At 43.9% G+C, this 24707-nt stretch overlaps 1 protein-coding gene across 1 annotated transcript; it reads left to right on the forward strand.

Moving 5' to 3' along the window:
- The first annotated feature begins 1320 nt into the window (after positions 1 to 1320).
- Sohlh2 (spermatogenesis and oogenesis specific basic helix-loop-helix 2) lies at positions 1321 to 24069 on the forward strand. The gene is made up of 11 exons (XM_021196555.1): positions 1321 to 1396; positions 8435 to 8649; positions 10901 to 10962; positions 11045 to 11149; positions 12794 to 12890; positions 15494 to 15604; positions 17123 to 17270; positions 17438 to 17526; positions 18389 to 18510; positions 21664 to 21920; positions 22973 to 24069. The coding sequence occupies exons 1-11, from the start codon at positions 1340 to 1342 to the stop codon at positions 23117 to 23119; spliced, it is 1410 nt and encodes a 469-aa protein (XP_021052214.1). The 5' UTR covers positions 1321 to 1339; the 3' UTR covers positions 23120 to 24069.
- Positions 24070 to 24707: the final 638 nt, after the last annotated feature.

The following is a 24707-nucleotide window of genomic DNA, read 5'->3' on the forward strand; positions in this document are numbered from 1 at the left end:
GACATACACTTGCCTTTAAATCAGCTCTAGATTGCTTATGTAGGTGGAGCATAGCTAATCTGAAAATCTAAACTCTTCTAAAACTTGAAACTTCTTTGCTGACATGATCCTCTTTTTCCATATCCTTCTACATATGGGGAGGCATGCAAAATTATTTTTTAAATCTGTATAAAATCCACCTTCAGATTCTAAGTATATGGTGTTTATGAACATAAGTGCACATCATGTGTAAGGGCTGAATCTCTGCACTGTATCATCTAAAGTGAATCTGGTCTCATTTTACATACAAAACATTTATACATCCATTGAAGGTCTCAGGCCTGAAGCCTTTAGATAAGGGAAACTTACCTTGTAATATTTAATGTGATACAGATAGTGGCTAGTATATTGTTCAAGGAATGAGAAAGGGGGTGGGGGGTCTGTACTTGTTTAGTAGTGATGACATTGTCTCCTCTTTTGTTTGTTTTGTTGAGACAGGGTCTCTGGCTGCCTTGGAATTTGCTAGATAGACCAGGCTGGTCTCAGAAGATCTCCTGCCTCTGCTTCCCCAGTGCTGGGATTAAAGGTGAGTATCACACCATCTGGCCAGTTTTCTCTAATATTTTCAGCCCACAGTTGGTAGAATCGTGGATGAAGGAGGATCCCTCAAACTATCTTACCTCTTCCCATCCAAAGAGCAGAGAGGCACAGGACTATTTTTGCGTACCCTGATGACCTAAATCAGACCCCCAGAGCAGAATGCAACAGTAGCTCAGGAGACCCTGAGGGCTTGCTGGGAGACAGACCACCTGCAGTGGTGGGACACACAAAGCTCTTCTGTGTTGTGTTCAAGTGAGCTGCGTCACTGCACAACAGGTTTCTAAGTTAAACCTAGACACAGTAACAAGAGAAAAGATCTTGTTTCAGTAGCTCTCAAGCAAATGCTGAACCAGGGCTGAATATAATGCCTTTGGTTCTCAAGTCAGCAGCCATCAGTTTCTAAGCTGAGGAAACGGGGACAACATATTAAGTCTCAGTACAAAAACCGAGTGACTGCAAAAATAATCCTGAGTTAAAGAAACCGCCATAAGAGCGCTGTCCATACACACGCACGGGCGTCAGACAGGAGTATTTTTACGCACGCATCTGGAGAAAGCAAAACTGCTGGCCCTCCCCAGGCATCACAGCACACCCTCTCTCTGCCCATGCGTAGTCGAGCCTTGCAGGCCAGCCCGAGGCTTGAGTGGCGTGCCCGGGGTGTCCACGTCACTCTGCCCAGGGCTCCCACAGTCCCCGGGGGGCGCTCCCTGCCTCTTGCTCCGCCCCCTCACAGCCCGCCAAGAAGCTGCAAGAGCAGTAGATGGACGCCATGGCCGACCAGATCAGCACTGGGGAGCTAGGCCGGAGGCCGGGGCAGGTAGGACCTGGCGGGAGGCGGTTGTGAGCATCACCCGCACCTAGAGCTGCAGGCCCAGCCCTGCAAGGGCTCACCCAGGACAGGCTCCATCAAGGGCCTGGGGCCGCGTGCTCCAGAGTGGGGATGTCCACCTCCCGCAAGCAGGCCACAGGGCCAGCCTTCGAATCCCTGACCCTGGAGCTCGGGAACAGAATCCCGCGGGAGGGTCTTGGAAGTGGGAGACCCGGAGTTGAGCTTTGCTACGGGGGGGGGGGGGGAAGGTTTGGGCTTCAGGAACGGAACGCGCATTCATCTGCGTTTATTTCCGGCTTCCCTGTCCCTGGACTGTAAGCCTCGCGAAGATGGCGACCCGAAGTGGCCTTGCTCAAACAAAGCCTGCTTGCCAGTGTACAGGGTGGTGTCCGCCCCCGGCAGACAGAGGTCCCAGCAACGCACCTCGACCAGACCCTGGTCACCCACAGGGTAACTGTACTAGATTAAAAAAAAAAAAAAAGGAAAGTGAACCCCAGGCCGGATGACTTTTGCCCACGACGCCCACATTTTTATGGCCGAAAGGGTTGCGGCGAATTCCAGGCCTGGTTTGGGCTCTGGTGTGAGGCCCAGCTTTTAAGACAAAGCAAAACAGAGCTGGAAAATGGATGGCCTGGCTAGAGAAGCATAGCGGGCCATTAGTCACTCCGGAAAAGCAAAGACAGCGGAGGTATCTGTTGTTCCCAGATCTTTTTGGACAACACGAAGGGACACTCGTACCTAGATGAGTTGTGAAAATTCCCCAGGAGCCTTTGTCCGCTTAGTCTTCTGACCCCTTAAGAACAAGCATCTGAAAACCGAATTATTTCTGTAGGTCATTTAACGGGTTTTTGAGGATTCTAGGCGAGAGATTTGTGCATGCGCGAAAGCTCTAAGGCAAGGGACTTGAATAGTGCGGGACGAAGCAAGGCTACCCAAAATGGAATTCTGAATAAAATCCCTGCCTGTCTAGAACACAGATAAGTGGATCCTGACACTACGTAGTGTGGAGCCCCTGCTGAATTTTGCGATCCTCTGCAAAAACAGCAGCTTGCTCCGTCTCTCCAGATAGAGTTAAAACCCTGGCTTTCTGGGGAACTGGGAGACCAGGGATTGCCCTCCGAGAGCTCAGGCCTAGGCAGCCGCTGCTCCTGCTGATTGTCAGCGCTGCTCTCGGTGATAAGAGTGACATAAATAACAACTCACTAAAACCAAGGAGTGATTTGTTCTAAGTACTTCAGCACCTGCTGTTACTAATTAAGGGTTTAGACCGCCACCGATTGCAGATGGAAATCTAGTGCCTCACAATCGTAGAGACTGCAGTGCCCTGGTTGTGAGGTCAGAAACGAGACAGAGTAGATAAGGACACTGGCTGTGGTGCGACCTTATAAAACTGCCCATAACTAAAGGATGTGTGGCAGGGTATTAATGGGGCATATCCCAAGAGAGCATGAGATTTCATTTTCACTTCATTTTTTTTTTTAAATTTCCCAATGAATATGTATGTTTAAGTGCACTAAGCAATTCATACAGAAAGAAAGTTGCAGGCAAATGAAATTAGGTAGAAATCGTAGACCTGTTAAAATGCAATTTTGCAAACGAGAATATGCTAGGTTTTTTTCTTTTATTACTGGCAGGCCTTATTTATTGCCTGTGTTCAGACGTTAGGCCATCAACAAGATACTAAGTAAATATTCAGATTTATGTTGCGTATACTTTATTTACTAAATTTACAAGACTGGATAGTGGACTTGACTGGCATCCTTCGTGTTCTAGTCTGTGTGACTGCTGACACCCCAAGTAAGTTGTGGCTCTGATCTCCTCGGTCAGGGAAAGAAGCTCAGATCTTTTGGGAACAGTTCTGTTTTGTACTGCGTGCCTTGGCACATACCACTCGGCAAACACTAGACTCCTGCACAGAGCGTGGCTTCCCATGCTGCCGCTCTCCCAACCCCTGTCTTCGTTCCCTCCCCAACTCCTCAGCCCTTCCCTTTGTCTCTGCCCCTTACAGTTCTAGCTCTTGACTCTTCTGCACAAAACTGGGGATGCTCAGAGTGGAGCCTGGGAGGGAACTCATGTAGTTAGAGCACCAGGTGCCACCTAGAAAAAGGTTCAAATAGGTAACCACGTCTCTGTTCTCTGCCCTTCTCAGAGCCCTGGGATTCAGGATGTGCAGAGGACAGAGCTACCTAGAGCTGTCTCCACTGCCCAGCCTGAGTGCATCCTTCCTGTAATTCCTTCTCTCTCTCTCTCTCTCTCTCTCTCTCTCTCTCTCTCTCTCTCTCTTTCTCTCTCTCTCTGTGTTGTGCTCAGGTTTGGTATTTAAGAAAATATAGAGGTGTCTATCATGCACTGTGGGTTTTCCCTTCAGATGCAGGTCATGTCCCTTACATAGAGCCAGCAGTGATACCTGGATGGAACCAAGAGGCAGATGCTGGTCCCTGCCTGGAAGCCTTTGCTCCCTTGGCTCCACATCAGACTGTTGGGGTGGGCTGGGAACCAAGGCTCACACACTGTTCTGAATTCGAACGATTTTAAGCCCTGTACCCCAGGCTACATGCCCTAAGTGTGGGGATCCTGGCTGACCCTTCACCTGTGTTCACTGCCACTGCCCAGTAGACCTTACCTGTGGTGACAGTAATTATCAAGCACAATTAAGCCAGAACACAAAGTGGAAAGATGTCTGAGAAGACTAAGAGAATAGAACGTCCGAATGGAAAGGTTTACAAATCAGCCCCTCCCCAGACCACTGGTTTATACCTACTTTTAATGTCATTATTCTTACCACATTGTTTTATTCGCAAATGGCCCAGTGAGAGAAAACTCAACCATATCAAAATAAAAGAAAAATTAGGGGGCTGGAGAGGTGGGCAGGCAGCTTAGTTGGTAAAGTGCTTGCAGCTCGAGCATGAGAGCCTGAGTTTGGCACCTAGTACCCACATAAAAGCTGATGCAGCAGCATCCGTTTGTAACCCCAGAACTGGGGGGGAGGCGACTGAGACAGGGATATCCCTGGGGCTTGTCGGCTAGCCAGTGGGTGCCAGTCTAGTCCAGTGGGTAAACCCAAGTTCAGTGAGAGGGTTTGCCTCAAAATACAAGGTGAAGAGTAACTAAGGAAGATGCACCCACAACCCATCACATACACATACATCTTATATACACACATACTACCTACACATACCACTCACACACACACCACATAAACACTCACACCCAACACACACACCACATACAGATATTATATACGTACCACATAAACACATTACCATATACATACTCAACAGAAACATTCATATCATTTAGGGTTACCTTATCTGTATCATGTAGATTATATTGGGACATTGGTAGTTGCTTCAACTAAATCCATTATTTAAAAACAACAACAAAACTATAGCCCTCATGTAGCTGCTCTCACAGCCACTTATTACTGATTGTTACAGCATCTTGGCTTTAGGGGTTTCAGGAAGGTTCTGGAATGGAATTACTCATGCAATTACAGTATCGTTGGACAACAGACACTAATGAGTTGCATCTGAAATGCAACTGGACCTATGTTGTGATTTTCAGAGGAAGTCAAAGAGATCAGAAGGGCCTTGGTGTTCTACCTATGTCACTGCAGTTTCCAGAAAGCTGAGACAGGAGGATAGCATCTTTAAAGCCAGCCTGGGTAACATACCAAGGGTGTTGTCTCAAATAATGAATGAATGAATGATTTTTAAAGGAAAAGGCTATGGTGCGTTTTGAAAATATTAGTGTATTTGAGGAAAATAGAAGTATGTTTGGTGAAGTAGGCTGATTTTAGATTGCAAAAAAACAAAAACCAAACCAACCAACCAACCAAAAACCCCCACACATTAATGAGTGGGCATTTTTTTTTATCTTTTCTGATGTTGGTGGGTGAGGGAGTGGCTCCTGCCTGTGAATTGAGCATAAGCGCGTTCTCCACCTCCTCTGTTCCAAACTACACAGCAGAAGGCACTTACGAAATAATGAAGCCTCCAGCAAGTAAATATCACAGAATAAGAAAGGGAGGGGCCATCCTACATGAAAACCTAAGGAGACTCTGCTATAGAATGCAATGCATGGTTCTTGACAGAATCTTGATGGCAACACAGCAGTTTCTTTCCTAACCTAAAAATTCTGCAGTCAGACTTAAAATCTACACAAGCGACAGATCACATGTCCACTCAGAGGAAGGCTACAGCTCTGACACAGGCAGAGAAGAGAAGCTGAGGGGAAGCAGAGGGGGGGACAGGTCCACACCTGTGAAGAGGCCGATCACCTGCTGTGGAAGTAGCTGCATGCAAAACACCTGGAGCAAGGATGCTTTAGTCCCAGGATATGCCTGTGAACTGTTCTCTGCGGAAAATGAGCTGCATGTGGGACCTAGGTTCCCAGTGTGGGGAACTGCCAGCCCTCTGTGTGGCCAGGAACAGGCACACCTGCAGCACTGGGCTCTGCTCTTCAGCCTTTTTGCCAATTTCCTGCTCTCTCACAGTGGACCCAAATCATATTCACAGCCACTCAGTCCTTGTTTTGTACGTTTTTTTAGGCATAGAGAGCTGCACCAGTCACACACAGTATGAACTGCTTTATTATGAAATTCACATCCCAATGTGTTGAAGTGACAAGGTGGAGCTGTTCCAAGGTGATTAGGTCACAAAGGTACATCGCCATTAGGAATAAGATTAGTGTTCCTGAAAAAGAGGCCCACGGTGGATGCGTCAGCCCTTGTACCATGTGTAAGCACACTAGACATGGCCTTCTCTGAACCAGAAATCAGACCTTCATTCGATGCTGGGCCTGCCAACACCTTAATCTTGGACTTTCCAGTCTTCAGAGTGGCTAGAAATAAATTTGGTTCACAAGCAGCCTTGCTTTGGTGCTTTTAAAATAGCAAGCTGGAAAGGCTAGGACAAAAGAAAATACAAACAAATGTTTGACTCCTAATTTGCAAGGCTGAGGAGATAGCATGGTTGATAAAGTGCTTATGTGTAAGCACGAGGATTTAAGTCCATCTACATAAAGACCACGCATGGGCATGTCTGCAACCCTCCTACTCCCCTGAACTGGGAAGGCAGAGACAGGGAGCCCCTGAAACTCACTGGTCAGCCAGTTTAGTCAAATATGTGAGCTCTGGGTCAGTGAGAGACTATGCCTCAAAAAAGGAGATGGAGAACAGCAGTGGAAGAGATCCCATACAGACTTTTATCCATCGAATGCAGGCATGTGCACACACGGGCAGTCCTATGTTAACACAGCAGGCACGACTGTGTGTTCATGCAGTTCTAGCTCTGTCGAAGTGGAGATTTGGGGATTCCTGACCAGCCACCCTATCATACTTAAAAAATTCCAAGCTCAATAAAAAAGTGACCCCAAAACTCAAGGTGGACAATACCTGAAAAATAACATTCAGAGTTGTCCTGTGACCTCCACACATAGATATACATGCATGCACACACACACACAGAGACACAAGTAAAATCTGAATCTATATATTCAGAGAAGTGATTACATCCTAAAATAACAGGTTATTTAAAAATAAAACCTTAAAAATTCACAATTTGTATTACATTCAGTCTTTTAAAGGACCAAAGACAAAGAATCTGGGAAGACTATTCTGTTACAGAGATGTGGAGAGAAGGAATCTACCTGGGTTTCTAGCATTTCACAAAAGATTACCAAAGAGGGAAAGACAACAGAGAGGAGAAAGTGATCTGTGATTGAAGAAATATTATCTGTTTCCAGAACAGGTAACAAGTGTTTATACTCAGACACAGAAGATAAAAAAAAAAAAAAAATCAAACACAAAATCACCCAAAGAAAGCAAAGTTGCTTGGTGCCTTCAACTACCACTCTGAATATCACAAGGTGATGGACCATCATCTTCAAAATTCAGAGACAGTGTTTTTGACCTAAATCAGCTAGAGCTGACCTGTCAGAACTCTGTGACAGTATTTTCAGGCAAAAAGAATCTCCTGAGCCTGCACCGAAATTCAATAAAGTAGATCCCAAGAAGGAGCAAATACAAGCGACAAGGAACAGTACAGACCAAAGAAATGACAACAAAAATCATTATGTGTAAATATTAATTATAAATACCCAAAAAAAATCAAAGTCTTAAATCCCAGCAGAAGTGCGGCCTTGTATATAGAGAGACAAGGGTCTCACTGCAACCCATGGTTTGCATGTGACCAAGGTTTGTTATGACCAAGTCCCAACGCACAACCATAATCTCGCCTTAAGCATTATGAAATGTTTTTGTCTAAGTATTTTGCCTGCATGATGCTTGTGCATCTTATATGTGCCTGGTGCCTTTGAGGCCAGAAGAGGGCACCATATCTCTTGTGGAGATAGACAACAGCTTTAAGCTACCACAGGGGTGCAGAGAACAAATCTGGGTACTTTGTCAGGGTGGGCAGAGCTTTTAGCTACTGAAGCATTACTCCAGCACCAAATTTAGATTTTTTTTAAAAAAAACTTGTTCTCTGGAATGTGCTTTTAACCAAAATCAATAATGTGTGACTCGCTGATCTGCCTTTCTCACAAAATACATTTTCCAGGAGAAAAGTCTGATTAGGAAGCTGGATCAAAAGAACGTGACCTGTTGCTGGGTGGTGGCTCATGCCTTTAGACCCAGCACTCAGCAGGCAGAGGTAGGCAGATCTCAGAAGTTCAAGACTAGCCTGATCTACAGATCGAGTTCCAGAACAGCCATGGGTACACAAAGAAATCCTGTCTCTAAAATGCTGGAAATAATAATAATAATAACAACAACAACAACAACCACAACCACCTTACCTGTTAATGGAATAAGAAAGAAGTTTTTAGGGAGACCACACTATAATGGCCTTAGTTGGCAGGATCCTGAGCAAAGTACAGGATGTTCAGACCCAAGCCCAGGCCTGGTCATGGAGGCAGTGAAGAGCTTCCTGCCCTTGAGGGCTTAGGGTCGACTTCCCTGCTCCTTGAGTTGTCACTCTTGTTTGGTAGTTACATGTGACCTCTACTTTCTTCCTTCTCTTTTAGGGCAGAGTAAATCTTTTGCTGGTTGGAGATGCCACAAGATACTTCCTGGCTGGCTCTATGCAGAAATTCTTTACTAGCACTGCGCAGATCACCCTGACCATTAGCAACGTGAAGAAGGTAGCCTTGCTTTTGGCTGCTAACTCATTTGACATAATTTTCTTGAAGGTGTCTTCCACCCTAACTGCAGAGGAGCAGGAGGCCGCCAAGTTAATTAGGTAAAAATTTCCAAATCTTAACATTGTCTTTAAAATTGCTTTTAAAACCTATTTCTTAAAAAAATAAAAATAAAACCTATTTCTTAAATATATAAGATATATTGATATATTAAGTACATAAGATATAATATAATAATATACTTGATTGATATACAATATATTGATATACTTGACATCAGATTAGTCCACTGTGAGTTTTAAGATAAAGCATATCTTCATGGGTAGACATTTCATAGTGCAGTCAGTTCTCTGGCTGATTTGACATGCCATTGTAAGAATTAGCATGTCAGTCTGAACAGGAATAGGCAGGAGTGACATCAGAGGGGTTGATTGATCATAGAAAATTATTTGGTGTATAATGCTGATATTAGTCCCATAGGTATGCTTTTTAAATAACTGTCATTACAATGGCTCCTCTTTTCAGAGTTTATTAAGAGTTCTGGTGGATACTAAAACAAGTGAGCATTTCAATTCTTTTTTTTGTTTATTATTATTATTATTTTCTTTATTTATATTTCAAATGCTATCCCGAAAGTTCCCTATACCCCCCCCCCCGCCCCTGCTCCTCTACCCACCCACTCCCACTACTTGGCCCTGGCCTTCCCCTGTGCTGGGTCATATAAAGTTTACAAGACCAAGGGGCCTCTCTTCCCAATGATGGCCGATTAGACCATCTTCTGCTACATATGCAGCTAGAGACACAAGCTCAGGGGATACTGGTTAGTTCATATTGTTGTTGCACCTACAGGGTTGCAGCCCCCTTCAGCTCCTTGTGTACTTTCTCTAGCTCCTCCATTGGGGGACCTGTGTTCCATCCAATAGCTGACTGTGAGCATCCACTTCTGTGTTTGCCAGGCACTGGCATAGCCTCACAAGAGGCCACTATATCAGGGTCCCTTCAGCAGAATCTTGCTGGCATGTGCATTAGTATCTGGGTTTGGTGGCTGATGATGGGATGGATTCCAGGATGGGGTATTCTCTGGATAGTCCATCCTTTCATCTTAGCTCTAAATTTTGTCTCTGCACCTATATCTTCATGAGTATTTTGTTCCTTATTCTAAGGAGGAATGAAGTATCCACACGATGGTCATCCTTCTTGGTTTTCTTGTGTTTTGCAAGATGTATCTTGGGTATTCTAAGTTTCTGGGCTAATATCCACTTATCAGTGAGTGCATATCTAGTGACTTCTTTTGTGATTGGGTTACCTCACTAAGGATGATATCCTCCAGATACATCCATTTGCCTAAGAATTTCATAAATTCATTGTTTTTAATAGCTGAGTAGTACTCCATTGTGTAAATGTACCACAGTTTCTGTATCCATTCCTCTATTGAGGGACATCTGGGTTCTTTCCAGCTTCTGGCTATTATAAATAAGGCTGCTATGAACATAGTGGAGCAAGTGTCCTTATTACCAGTTGGAAGATCTTCTGGGTATATGCTCAGAAGAGGTATTGCTGGGTCCTCTGGTAGTACTATGTCCAATTTTCTGAGGAACCGCCAGACTGATTTCCAGAGTGGTTGTACAAGCTTGCAATCCCACCAGCAATGGAGGAGTGTTCCTCTTTCTCCACAACCTTGCCAGCATCTGCTGTCACCTGAATTTTTAATCTTAACCATTCTGACTGGTGTGAGATGGAATCTCAGGGTTGTTTTGATTTGCACTTCCCTGATGACTAAGGATGTTGAACATTTTCCAGGTGTATCACTTCTTTAATGTTGAAATATCTAGTCAGAGTTGAGTGATTCCTGCTTATGATTCTAAAAAATCTTGACAAAAATTCAAAATTCTACTTTCTCTTCCTTGTATTATTTGGGCTTTTTTGGAGGTGGGAGGGTTTTTTTTGTTTGTTTTTTTGTTTGTTTGTTTGTTTTGGTCTTAAATTATACATGTATATCTTTTTCAAACACACACAGAGGTATTTGTTTTAAGGGGGTTTTATGTAAAGTTCCCCAATCCAGCTTTTGCTGATTTTACTCCTATAGTGGCCTTGAAATGTCCTCGGTTCCTCAAGCCTTTCCAAGCTAATGAGGAGTTTGAAAACGTGGATACAGTTTAGGTTATCTTCTTTAGTTAAGAAAGAATAGTCCATCACGTCCTCACTGATTTGAGATGCTGAGTTTTAAATATTTTGCATCATTTTAAATTCTCAAAGTTAAAGGCATCTATAATTTAGTTTCTAGTAAGTTAAGGTCTTGAGTCTGATCTTTTTGAGTGATTATTTTGCTTCATTGTAACACTTTCCCCTCAGATCTGGCAAGAAGAAAAACACACATTTGCTGTTTGCTTTTGTAATGCCTGACAGACTTAGAGGTATGTATGTGACTGCCTGCTATGACATGTGCTTCATTCTCAAATGGAAATTACCAGGTTTGTGTTAACGTGGTGTCTGTAGGCTATATTTCAGAATATGGAGCTGACATTAGTTTCAATGAGCCGCTGACCCTGGAAAAAGTGAACACAGTGATACACTACTGGAAAACATATTTCACAAATACGGGTGAGTTAAAAATGCATTTATAAAGGTTTAAAATGCTCATTAGCATTCTATAAACCAAGTTTGCATATCTCTAATCTCCCACTTAAGCCTTTTATTGTGAATTAACAATTTGCTATGTATTTTATAAGGGTGTATATTTAATCATAGCCAGAAAATATGTGTAAATAGAGGAAAGATCTTTTGTTTTTATTTGCAAGAGAAGCTGAAATGTTCAGACATTTCAAATGAGTTAGTGGCATGATAGCCGTGTGATGAGGGTTCTGCTTGTGTTTGTTTTTGTTTGGGATTGTTACTATGTGTCTTTTCATTTGGTAACCAAGCTACCATCAGATCTTTGTCTTTAAAATAGGATTGATCAGGCCACCTCATTACAGATCAGGCTGCCTCATTACAGAGCTATCCCAAAAGTAGCGCATTATGCATTACATAAAGGGCCACTCTTTCGCTTTCATAGTTTTAGATACAAAGCATTAATGACAATGCCTCAATTAGATCTCTCCTTTGTAATCCTATTGGATTGTGTGCATTGCAACATTTAAACACTAATTAAATTAGCCCATCCTAAAGGGGCAGTAGGCAGCCTCCCAACCTGGAATTCATGTGGTTCGATAGTTATTTTTGCTTGATAGAGGCTGGGATACTAGCCGGGAAATCCTTCAGGATTAAGTCGGTATCATATGGAGAACACTGGGCAACGAGGCGAGAGTTTTTGCTATGTCATACGAGTAAAATCTGGAGACCTAAGATAAAGTTTGATGGCTGTATTGACAATACTGTATGGCTACTTGTGACTTACTGAGACACCAACCATTTAAGTGTTTTCGGCACATGCACAAGAAAGTAATTGTGGAAGGTGATGAACACACTAATTTGACTGTGCTATTTTTACATTATATATGCTTATCAACTAGACACACTGCAAATACACACATACCCCCCCACCCCCCACATTCACCATTATATTTCTATAAAGAGAGAAACCTTTTCAAAATGTAAATTTCACATTTTCATGAAACCTACTGAGGACTGTTAGATACATGTTTACATTGTAGGGTCCTTGTGCCTGCCTCTTTACAGTGCTAGTTTTCAACACTCAGAGGAGTGTGCTTTCTTTGTAGCCCCTTCTCTCACCATGCAGTCTTCCCCAACCCCTACCCACTGTGGCTTCAGAGTTCTTCCTGGGTCTGACTAAGCGTGTGGTCAGGACCCCTCTGCAATCTCTTCTCTGGTCTTCAGTCAACAGCAGCTGCCCATCGCCTGTCCCGCACCTTTGATGGATCCCAACCATTCTCCAGTTGATTTATCTTTGGTCCAGGGACTAACAGCTGCAGATTTTTTATGGCTCTGAGGCCATAACTTGACAGTGCAGTTGCTTGACATTTACTTATAAATAGGAAGGTGATACATAAACTCAGTTGGAGACGCTTTATAAAATATGTCACTTGGTTATAAGGTTCTTACTGGTAAGAAGATGTCCCGGGGTGCAGTGTGTGCAGCCTTTCAATGAAACTTTCTAATCTTAGTGGTTTAACGCTTCATGGACTGAAACCTGTCACTTGCTTTCTATTTTTAAAACCCTGCTTTGTAAAAATAATTGGCAGTGATTTTATGTTTAAAATGAGCCTCTTTCCAAACTTTCAATAGATACGGAAAACACTGAGTTGCCTCCAGAAGGCCGGCTGTACTTCCAGGCGTCCCGCAGTGAACTCGGAGGGCATTTTTCTACAGATATGTTTCTTTGGTTAGTTTTTAAAAATTTTTTTTTCAACGTTTCCATGTCACTTATGTTACCGTGTACATTTTATTAAAAGATACTGCAGAGAACTTAATAACAGGAGACCAGCCCAAGTGCTGAGCACGCTGCGGAGAGACGGGCTCTTCCCGGGAAGACAGGTGACACAGTCTTCTGGTTCAGAGTCTAGAGTGCAGACCATGAGTACACCTCACAAGATGATTCAGCTCATTATCAGAAAGTGCACTGATGTTCAAATAAATAACAGCAGATTCCCTCTTTTTCAAACACATTCAAAACTCTGATATTTGCACAAGCACAGCCTTACCTAGTCTTGTCCCCATTGTGTTTTGAACTCAGAAACTCAAAACTTCAACTAGTCTCAGATATCCCATGAAGGAAGCACTTTGTTTTGTTTCGTAGGGCAATCTCTCTCTCTCTCTCCCCCTCCCTCTCCCTCTCCCTCTCCCCCTCTCCCCCTCTTCCCCTCTCTCCCTTCTCTCCCCCCCTCTCTGTCTGTCTCTATCTCTGTGTGTGTGTCTTGCTTGTTCTCCTATGGGCAGTTGACCTTGGGCCAGACTCTTCCTTTGTTAGCTTTGCATGTTTGATAAAAATCAGCTTTGTGTGGCTGCTCTGTCTCTTTTTACACCAAGGACGTTTGCAATAGAGCTTAGAGCACGGGGATGGACACGTGCTGATGATGGTGAAAATTCTGAGTCGGGCACTTGTAGAATGAGTAGAATGTAGCTCTGCTGTGTAGAAGAACAAGGGAGGGGCTTGGCAGCCAGTTCTGTGGCAAACCAAAGATGACCTCACTTAAGTGGCACATGGTTAGCAAAAGCTTTGTGAATCTTATTTAGCAGCTGAGCTTCAAAGAGCTTTTTGGAAAGATGGCCCCTTATCGGGCATATGAGGTAGGAAAGGGTATTGTGAGGTTTCGTGATTTTCATACGCTACCTGAAAGCATTCTCAGTGTCTACTAACATTGAAGTTTTCTTTATTCTCCCTCATAAAGTAAAATTTTCAGTCAAATTTTGCCCTTTTGGAGAAAGAACACAGAACTACAGGGCTAGGAAGTAATAAAGTACTTGTCTACAAGCAAGGACATGAGCTTCAGACCCAGAACTCAGATACAAAAGCTTTAAGGCATGAGGCTTAGAATCCCAGCACTGGGGAGGTGAAGACAGGAGGAGGTTCCTCGAGGCGTCAGCCAGCCTAGCTCACTGGGTGACCAGTGAGAGACACTGGGGAATAGCACCTGAGCAAAGACACCAAGATCTATCTATTTCTCTCTCTCTCTCTCTCCCTCTCCCTCTCCCTCTCCCTCTCCCTCCCTCCCTCCCCCACCCCATATACACACACACACACAGAATTATTTTTCAAAAAATTTAAAATATATATAAAACAGTACAAAAGGGGCCTGTAGAGATGGCTCAGCAGTTAAGAGCATTGGCCACTCTTCTAGAGGAATCAGGTTCAGTTCTCCACACCCAGTCACCCTGTCTGTGACTCTAGTTGCAGGGGTCCTGTTCCCTCTTTTGGCATCCCTAGGGTCCAGACACACATGTATTGCATATATACCCATAAAATAAAAATTAATAAAATAGTTCAAGCCATAAAGTTCTAGATCTCAACCTTCCTAATGCCATTAATACAGTTCCTCATGTCGCAGTTTACCCTAACCATAAAATTATTTTTTGTTGTTCGTAATTAATTTCGCTATGGTTATGAATGTAATGTAAATATTTTTGGAGGTAGAGGATTGTCAGAGGGGCAGAGGCCCACAGGTCTAGAACCACTGTTCTAGATACTAAAGTCAGAACAACATCCATTAAATGAAAAAATTCAAAAGGAGAGAAACCTTTGCTGATCAAGCGGGAAAAGAACATGTAAAGTCACTCTGTTCTTTTCTCTGTAATGGACCTTAACTTTTAAAAATGTATTTCATTCATTTGGGTGTGTCTTGCTGCACATATATCTATGTACCACAGACATATTATGCCCTCGGATGCCAGAAGAGAGCATCAGATACCTTGGAAAGGAAGTTACAGATGGTTATGAACCACCACATGGGTGATGGAAATTGAATCTAGGTCCATCCAGTGCTGTCAATCACTGAGCCATTTCTCTAGCCCCATGAGCTTTAACTTTTAAAGGGTAAACACTTAAAGTTAGTTCACAGTTGGGCAGGAGCCATCTTACTCAGTCTGCTTTATAGCAGGTTGTCTAAGCATCAACCAGGATAGGTAATTATCAAATACAGCTGGAGGGGGAAATGAACTGCTGATGTGATGCTTTTATAACACCATGAAGTTAAAAAAAACTGTGTTGCCAGTGACTGCTTGGAATTTAGAATAGCCATGATAAGACAAGATTGTCTTAGTCCTGATTATATTTGTATTTAATCGGTGCATTTTAGAATTTTAATCATCGGATTTATGATATTTTGAAATCTGAAGGAAATGTGTCAGGTACAATGATTTAGTGTATTCTCCCCTTTTATATGAGGCAGGAGACATTCTCTGGCTGATTAGTGAATTACTGCTTGCAATTGACAGAAAGTTGCCTGGCAATTTTTCTCTTTACGTGACATGATTCTCACTTGCTTGTAGCTCTGAAGTGCTGAAGAATGACACTGGACTTGGATTACAGGCCCCGTTGTCCAGTCTAGACAAAAACAAGCAGGCTTCTTTTCTTCACTCAAGCAAAGAAAAGCTGAGACGGTGAGTGCCCGTGGAACCTGTGATCGCTGGGATATTTCTTCACACAGAGAAACCACTTCCACAGATCCCATAACTCTCACACTGCTAACAGTCTGGATGAAACTAGTGAATGTGACCACTGAACATGCGCCACCCATCCAGCATTTGGTCACTGTGAGGGACTAAAGAGCTGAGTAGGTGCCACTGCCGCAGCCTGGTGGGAGAGCAGTGATGATTCTAAGTGGTGGGAATAGAAATATTCACCTGCAGTTCCCTTAAGTTCCCTGCGTATTCAGAAGTTTTCTTAATGCACACCGAACGATGTATAACGGCATTTTTCATTGTGAAAGTGGCATACATCTATCTAGCAGAACTATAGAAAAGGGGAAAATTATTGTCAACAGCTGAGTCAGCTATAGATAACAATGGCTTAATGTTTTTGCTTTCAGCCCTTTTGTATTTCATTCTTGCTTCTAACATGTTATTCCCACTGCCAATGAAATTCTGAAGATCTGACTTGCCATAATTCACTATTAGGCAACTTCTCATATTCATCTGAGACTGCTCTGCCCACAGACTCTGCTGTGTGTTTTATCTTAGACTCTTTTGTAAGTGAAGTTTTTCTGTGTGAAACATTCAAAGCCTTCCAAGTGTCCAGCTGTTGGCTCCCCACTGCTTCTCCCCTAGAATAGTTCTTGAGACAACTCTGCAGAATCCCAAAGACCCTGAAGCCCAGTAAAACTACCGCTTATTTTCTACCCTGATATATGCCAAATGATATATATTTTTAGTCTGTTTTTCTTCTAGTCTGAAATTAAGAGAAACTTAGGGACTTTCCTAAGATTCTAGATAGTGATTGTCACCCTGCCCATGTCAAGGCTGTAACTGAACAAAACAAGTGCTAAGGGGAAAATGCCAAGGGCTTGAATCGATTTTGAGTCAAGTAGATCTACATTTTCCACGTGTCTCTCCTGAGACGCACTCGAGATTTAGTGCCCTTTGGATGCTAGCCTGGACATTGCCTTGTTCATCTGCTTAGGAAAACTATCTTCTTGCTTTCCCCTCCTCGGACCACAGCATGATCCGTGAAACTCAAGGGTTACAAGACACACACAAATGATTTATTTATCCTGACTCTTCCTGGCCCACTAAGCTTCTACTGTGAATTTAAAAAATGGTGTCTCTATATCATGAGATTCTTTCCTGAGGGCAGAGTGTCTGCAGATCTTCATGGGCTTTGAGGGGTGTGCTTGTACTGTCTGGGCACCACAGCAGTGGGCCTGGTCGAGGGAGCTGGGGCTGGCATGGCACAGACTCTGTACTTTGGCAGTTGTCCCTTTGAGCGGCGACCCTGGGGGTTGTGATGTCAGGAGCTGTGATGGCTCTTGGCCTATGGGAACATGGCTTTCCTCTTAAACAGGGGTCAGATGAAGATAAGAGACAGTCTATTTCCACAAAATCCCAGGAAAAAAGAATTGTTCCTTCTGATAAACAAAGAGGAGGTAATGCTTCGTTATTTTTACACAATTGTTTGAACAGAGAACGCATCAAGTTTTGCTGTGAGCAGCTGCGCACTCTACTGCCATACGTCAAGGGGAGGAAGAGCGATGTGGCTTCAGTTATTGAGGCCACAGTTGATTATGTGAAGCAGGTCCGGGAGTCTCTCTCTCAAGCCGTAATGGCCCAGGTACTCAGTTTCTCAAGTCGTATTCATGCAGCAGTTTTTATTTTTGTTCCTGTAACTGCACATCCACGTGTGTGTCTGTAGGTCTGTTTTACAGGTGTTTCTGTAACTGCACATCCACGTGTGGGTCTGTAGGTCTGTTTTACAGATGTGTCTTTGTACTTGTTTAGATTACAGAAGCCATTCAGAGCAATAAAAGGTTTTCTAAGAGACAGATGCCCATCGAGCTGTTCCTTCCATTCTCAGCCACATCACAGAGGTATGGCAAGAGCATGTGAACTCACAGTCTGTGTGTTGTTTTCCCTCCTTGTTCATGCTGGATGATGGACAGGAACTGAAGACATACATATTTGTTAGGGATTCACGACTGTCTCCCACTGCCAATTCTGATCATCTTATTACTGTGATGAAGACATCCCGTATCCCCAGGGCTGTGGGCTTCCATCCTATGACACACACCCTGTTAGCCCTGAGAACCTTAAAATGGGGTCTTTTGACTCCATCTCAGTGACTCTGCATGTCTAGCAGGGTCAGAATGGATTCTATAATCCTCTACAGGGGTTAAGGGCTATGGAGCATTTAGAACTAGTTAGTACGCAGTCCTGAAACTCACAGGTACAAAATGTGACATGCCAAAGAATGGCTTCCTCACTCAAGTCTTATAAGTCTATGCAAGCAAAGAGAAACAAAAACAACCTTTGAAGGATCCTCAAAGGTCCCAAGTACCACTATGTTATATTTAAATAATCTGTAGCTGAGACTTGTCAGGGTTTTTTTTAGATCTTGACTAATAGAAAGGCTTTAAAGACCATGGAGAGATGGCTCAGGAGTTATGAGCACTTACTGTTCTTGCAGAGGACCTGGGTTCAGTACCTAGCACCTTCATGACAACTTACAACCAACTGTAACTCAAGTTCCATAGGACCTGATGGCTTCTTCTGGTCTCTGTAGGGACTGCATAGGTGTGGTACACTGATGTACATGCAGACAAACACTCATACATATAAACAAATCATTTAAAACACAATTCAGAAAAGCCTTTGAATCCAGCACTGTTGTAGACAATCCAGGTATTGACATCCAGGAGGGATGTTCGAAGTGAATCTTTCTTGTCTTCCCAGGGAAGATGGCATGCTGAGCAGCGCTTTCTCACCTGTGCAAGAGATTCAGCTCCTGGCTGATCGGGGCCTGAACGTGTACTCCATGACTGCTGCAGGAGGAGCTTTGGAGGGAGCAGTGAGAGGTGAGCAGTGCCTAACACTGTAGCTCACAGAGCATGTGAAGAATGACTCTGCAGCCCCTGGCCCCCCTGAGTCCCGATTCATTTCATGGTCAAGTAGAGTTGAAACATCGCCCAGCGAGTCCTGGCTTCACCATCTTGAAGTACTTAAATTGAGTCTTTTAGTTCCTTTTGTGTCACTGTGGCAGAATTTCTGACAGAGAGACCCCAGGAAGGAACCGCTTAACTCCTAATGCTAGATGATTTAGTCAATGGCAGAGACAAGCATGGCACCATTCACACAGTAGGACATCACAAAGCAGGGGACCAGGAATCAGAGCAGGATTTACACAGTAGGACTTGCATCTATGTAGGGTTGGTTCCAAGTCCCTCTGCAGATACCAGATCTTCAGAGTCTCAAGTTCATTCTATAAAATGGAATATCATCTGCATATAACTTGGGAATATACTGCTGCTTATTTGAAGTCTGTTGTGGGTTGGATGGTACCTGATATACAATGTAAATGTACACAAATGGTTGTTACATTACATTGTTTAAAGAACAAAGGTTGTCCTTGTTTTGTATAGCCTCGCTGTAGTTGATTTTAAAACAGAGAACAAAAACCTTTGACTCCATAGTTAGTTCATCCCCAGCTCAGTGACACAGAGGACTGACTATGCTCACTGTATCAGTGCTGACTGTGTCAGTGCTGACTGTGTGCTGAGCATTTAGAATGCTAGTTTAGTTACTTCTTTCAGTCTTTATTTAGAGGCTCTACTTTGAGTCCATCTGAACCACCTAGTTAAAGGCACTCTTTCCTGTGTGTAGACACAGTACAGCCCACTCTTAGCCCACTTTCCCACTTAGCTTTGTCTTCAGGGTACTCACCACCTGTGCTCTTGACGTGTGTGCTTTGTTATTGGCTGTCTTCTTCCATTACAGTGCCAGCTCCATGAAGGCAGGGAGTTTCCTCTCCCGCTTTATTCATTGCTATAGTTTTAATAGAGCAACCACACTAGAGCAGTGGAGGTCAAGAGATACATGTACTGCAAATACCCATGTGGACACATGCAACCCTCCTTCCAGAGGCCCTTCTGTTATATTTTTGGCAATCTTTGACATTCCCACGTAGTTATGGAAGTAATGGTGGGAATGAACCAAGCCAGAGGAAAAGAATCCAGGTCCAGTACATGACTTTTAGTGTTCCTGAAGGCAACTCTCCCCATGGAGTAGCCAGTAAAATGCAGACCTTCTAATCCAGTGGCTGGTGCTGAGTGACAGGAAGTCTCCTGTCTTTTGTGACTCTTGTCTTTTGTGACTCTTTCTGATTCCTTCCTCCTAAGAATTGTGTTGTCATGGCATCCCCTGCCCCCTGTGCTGGGAATATCCTTGGCTATCACTCCCCCAACTAATTGCAAAACTGTCTTCTGGTTCCCAGCTTGGCATCCCTGCCTCAGATGGCAGTGCAGGGAGAGGTGAGAGAGATGCAGTCCTTTGTATGAAACTCAGTGGCAGACAGGATCACAAAAACAAACTGCACTGCTCCGTGTGTTTAAGAGCACAATAGATGCCCCATGCCATGCATAGAGGCATGGCATGCATGTCTTAGGGGATTAGGGAGTTCTGGGACAAATGATACTTCTATGGTTGTGTCCAAAGTCAGAAGAGAAGGGGCCAACTTAGAGCACAGCCCCCCTTGGTCCCGAAGTTAGGGAAATAAATGCAGGACACTTCTGTGGTCTATTTAGGCCTTTCTCTTCATCACCTGGGAGATTGGAGGAGACTAGAAAAAAACAAAAAAGAATCCAGTTAAGCTATTCAGAGTGCCTGTGGCTCAGTGTGACATGGGATGATTAAAGTGATCCAAATTAAGTCAAATTAAGGTGGGGCCATGCTCAGTGCCTCTTAATACTGTTTATGTTCTGTAAAAACAGTGTTGATGACAGCATGTTCAGGATTTTCTGTACTTCAAAGTTTTGTGAAATCACGTCACCCAGAGATCCCACTCTGGGAAAGACACAGTTATGCTAGGACTGTATATAATTTTTCCCTCTAGATTGGTCATCCCGTTTTTATCTCTTAACTTTAAAAAAATATTTATTTTATGTGTGAGAGTGTTTCCCTGCTTGTATGCATATGTACCATGTATATGCAGTACCTGTGGAGGCCAGAAGAGGGTGTTGAGTCATTTGGAACTGGAGTTGGAGTTGTGAGCTGCCTGTTGTGTGTGCTGGAAACCTAGCTCAGTCCTCTACAACAGTGGGATGTGTTCTTAACACTGAGCCAGTGCTCTAGCCCTGGAGACTACATTTAAAGCATTACATGTTTTACAAATCTTTGAATTCTAGCTACTTTGTAGAACTAAAATATAACTGTGTGTTGGTCTAACCTACTTTACTTGTAAGAAAAAAATAAGCCAAGTTTTCTTTGTAGCTTAATGTATTTGGTCTGTGTGTCTTTGTTTTGTTTTGTTTCTCTCACGTTCTTTCTTGCTTTAGAGGAGTGGAGTTAGGGGTTCTACTGCTATGGTAAAACACCGAAAACTCATCTTGGGGAGGGAAGGGTTTGTTTCATTGGACAGCTTGCATTGTAGGGCTGTTGGAGCAGGAGCTTGGAGACCAGCACCGAGTTAGAGGCCATGGAAGAGTGCTGCTTCCTGGCTTTTTCTTCTTGCTTCCTTCTAATCCCAGGACTGCCAGCCCAGGGCTGGCCTGCCCACATCAATAAGAAAATGTACTGTCGACTTGCTAGTCTTTGGGAAGAATTTTCTTTATTGTGAGTCCTTTTTCCCAGATGACTCCAGTTTGTGTTGTGTTAACATAAAACTAACCGGAACAGATGGTCAGTTTGGTTATGATGGTAGCCAATCTCTCTCTCTCTCTCTCTCTCTCTCTCTCTCTCTCTCTCTCTCTCTCTCTCACACACACACACACACACACACACACACACACACACCTGCCTGTCCTCTGAAATCTCTCAAGATACACGAATGCCAACGTTCAGTGTTTGTATTGAGCTGTTACAGGAACAGGCACTGGGTTATCCACCAGGGGTTAAGTGCAGTAGCTGTGTCAATATGAGGAAATGAGATAGAGAGCCAGTATTTCCAATACGGTAGTCAGAGCCACAGAGGAGTGCACAGTGCTCACAGATACCTGTTTTCCTTCTTGTTACAGGTCAGCCAGGCTCTGTTTCCGAGACCTCTATTGAGGATCTTTATAAGACTCGCATCCCCAGCACCACCGTCTCTCTGAATTCCTTCCAGTCTGTCAGATACGCTTCTGGACCTGTCTCTCCCCATGAGGCAGCCGCCAGGTCAAATCAGAGTGTTTCCACTTATTTGCCACCCACTGCGCCCAGTGTGTCCAACTTTATTCCTCAGCACTGCAATGCCATGCTTTGCCCAGCACGCCCAACCAGTCCCAACTGCCTGGTAAGTGAGTAAGAGACTTCTGGGGTCTGTGAGTGAGACTGGATCCTCTCTAGCCTCTGAAGGCCCTGAGCTACACTCGGCTGTTAATGCCCTGGTCTCAAAGCTCAGAGCTTGCACTCCAAGAGCTGAGTTGGTTTCTAAGTCACTATCTGAATGGTGATAATTGCCGTAGTTAACCCGGTCCCTTATTCTCCACACTGCGGACCCGGTGTCTGGATGTCTGCTCTCATGAGTCTAGATGTGGCCTGACTAGTCTAGTATTGGGTGACTAGGGGGAAACTGGCTTTTTTTGGATCTAGTTACCTCTTCCTCTCCCCCGTGTGTCTACCCAGAATTTCTTGGATGTGACAGCCCATTCTTTGATCTTCATTCTCAGCTGACCCCTAACAGCCTCTGTTGTCTCTTGGCATCAGTAGGTTCCCTCACTAGATTAAAACCCAGCCTTCTTTTTCCACTAGACAGAGTTCAGATACCGGTTTTTATGCGCCTGTCATTCGGGCTTTGTCATGCTTTGATGCTGGCTTACTGGTATTTCTGGGAAATTCGTGTCCACAGACATTACGCTCACACTCATGAAGTGTCGGGGATACAACCAGAGAAGCAGGCAGCTGTGATATGGGTTGAAGTGTGCAGGTAGAGGACATGTAGTTGAGTTAGTTACTGCTGACCCATGGAGAAGTACTTGCGGTCTAAGCCAAGATCTAGAGACAAAGAATTAACCTCACAGGGGGTCTGGAATCAGAGCTGAGCAGAGAAGAAGTGTTTGGGGTAGATGGACCAGCATCATACAGTGACGTGCATCTCTTCACTTTAATTTTTAGTTGCTGACATGTGCTTACCTTATATGTCTTTTGTTGTAGAGTTATCATAAGAAAATATTTATTTTTGTTATTTTTATTGTGTTTTGTTTTTTGAAATATGTATGTGTTCATGTTTGTGTACATGTGTGTCTGTGTGCTCGCCACAGTGCACATGTGGAAGTCAGAGGACAACTCTTGTGAGCTGTTTCTTCCTTCTTCCCTGTTGAGGCTTCTCTCTTGTCTCTGCTGCAGTGCACTCCGGGCCATGAGCTTCCAGCCACTTCTCGCGCTGCCTCAGCCAGCATCTTTCGTGGATTCTGTGCATCAGACTCAGATCACCAGGCTTCTCAGCCACCCGCTGGACCATCTCGGCAGCCTCACGACAGTAGTTACTTTTAAGAAAAAAAATAATATTTGATAACATGTAGGTTTAGTTGCCTGAAGACGCCAGTTAGCTTTATTAACTTTCATGATGCAGAAATGCATTTGTGACATTGTAAGGATGGGTTAAACTCAATTAATGTGCACTTCTCCCTCCCAACAGTCTGGGGCAGATTAACAGTCCATGTGTGGGGCTCATATCCTAGACCACATGCTGGGCACAGTTGTTCAGTTGAGGAAGAAGAGACAAAGAAAGATACTTGAAAGCTGCTGACCCCGTTTCTGATAAATGCTCTAGAACCTTCCAAAGGTACATAGATAGTTGATGACAGTGAGAACCTTGTGTTCTTAGGCATCTTCATCCATGTTGGGAGTTCCCTGGCCAGAGAGCTGCAAGCAGCAGCAGCAGCCTGAGTGACCCCCCCCCCACACACATTCATTCATTCTACCGAAAAGCAATTGTGACATTACTGTGAAAATCATACTACAAAGAAGGCCCATGTGGGCATAAACATATACGACCAGGAAGGCCCACCACGCATGGCTCCTGCAACCTGGTATTGTCTCTGTCATTGATTTCTATTGGTATCTTTTCTAGATTTGGCATTTGAAAGAGCCCCCTTCTTCCTTCATCATCCAAACTAAGGTAACCAGGAGATAAGGAACAGCCCCTGCCCAGTTGGCGATGTGGGTAGATTGATGTGCTCGCCACTGTGTGTTGCAGTCTTGTGAGTAGACTGGCAGCCGAGGGGGTGGGGGGGCGGGCATTACTTTCCTTGCTGGACCCACACATTTCTGTCCTTTCCTTAACGGGGTGTTTGAGCAACTGTTAGAAACAAGGAGAGAGAAGGATGGTTGTTTTATATTTCACTGAAATGTTCTTACACAAAAGTTTTATTGTTAAAGTGTCTAGGTTTACCCTGTAATCCATTGTTTTGTTTAATAAAATGTTTTCTCTTTTAATAATAGTGGGCAAGGAATTTGATTTTATTAAGTTTTTGAGAAGCTTAATAATTACTTTGGCTTTCTTTCTGGTTATAAATTCTTTGAAGATGCCAAAATGACAAACTGTGGATTTGGGGTGCACGGTGTGAAGGATTGTGTCCAACTAAGGTTCTATGCCTCTTACATGGATAATGAGTGCAGTTGCTTTGCCATTGGAAGAGAAGTTGTTGAGATGTTTTGGGTTCTGTAAGCGATGCCCCATCCCTGGCTTGCCTCTTCTACTGCTGGAAATGCTGCTTGAAAGGTGGGGTGGGTTCCGGGTCAACACCTGGATTCTGAGAGAGGCAATGGCCAGGGATTCCAGGAGAAAAGACGCACTGGGCATGACTCCAGGAGCCATTTGTCTGCGTATTGCTCACTCTGTCGCCATTTTCCTTGCAGTGTGAACAGGAGTCTGCCCAACTCATACTTGAAGCCTTCTTATTCGAGGCTGTTGATGCTAAAATTCCGTCCCTGGGGGAGACATGGGCACATGTATTTCTCCCAAGGTCTCAACCACAGACAAGAGTACAGGTCCCCAAAGTTCTGAGGAGCCAATGATTTCATTACGCTTCCTTACAAAGCACAGGTGAGGGTTCATTTCAGGGGTGTTGGTGTCCCA

Source organism: Mus pahari, chromosome 4 (assembly GCF_900095145.1).
Source record: "Mus pahari chromosome 4, PAHARI_EIJ_v1.1, whole genome shotgun sequence".
NCBI lineage: Eukaryota > Metazoa > Chordata > Mammalia > Rodentia > Muridae > Mus > Mus pahari.

Bases quoted from the DNA above. Each gene is read 5' to 3' on its own strand.
- Sohlh2 (XM_021196555.1), top strand. From the start codon at position 1,340: ATGGACGCCATGGCCGACCAGATCAGCACTGGGGAGCTAGGCCGGAGG. The intron at 1,397-8,434 runs GTAGGACCTGGC...CTTCTCTTTTAG, and splicing joins TAGGCCGGAGGCCGGGGCAG to GGCAGAGTAAATCTTTTGCT. The intron at 12,891-15,493 runs GTTAGTTTTTAA...ACTTGCTTGTAG, and splicing joins TCTACAGATATGTTTCTTTG to CTCTGAAGTGCTGAAGAATG.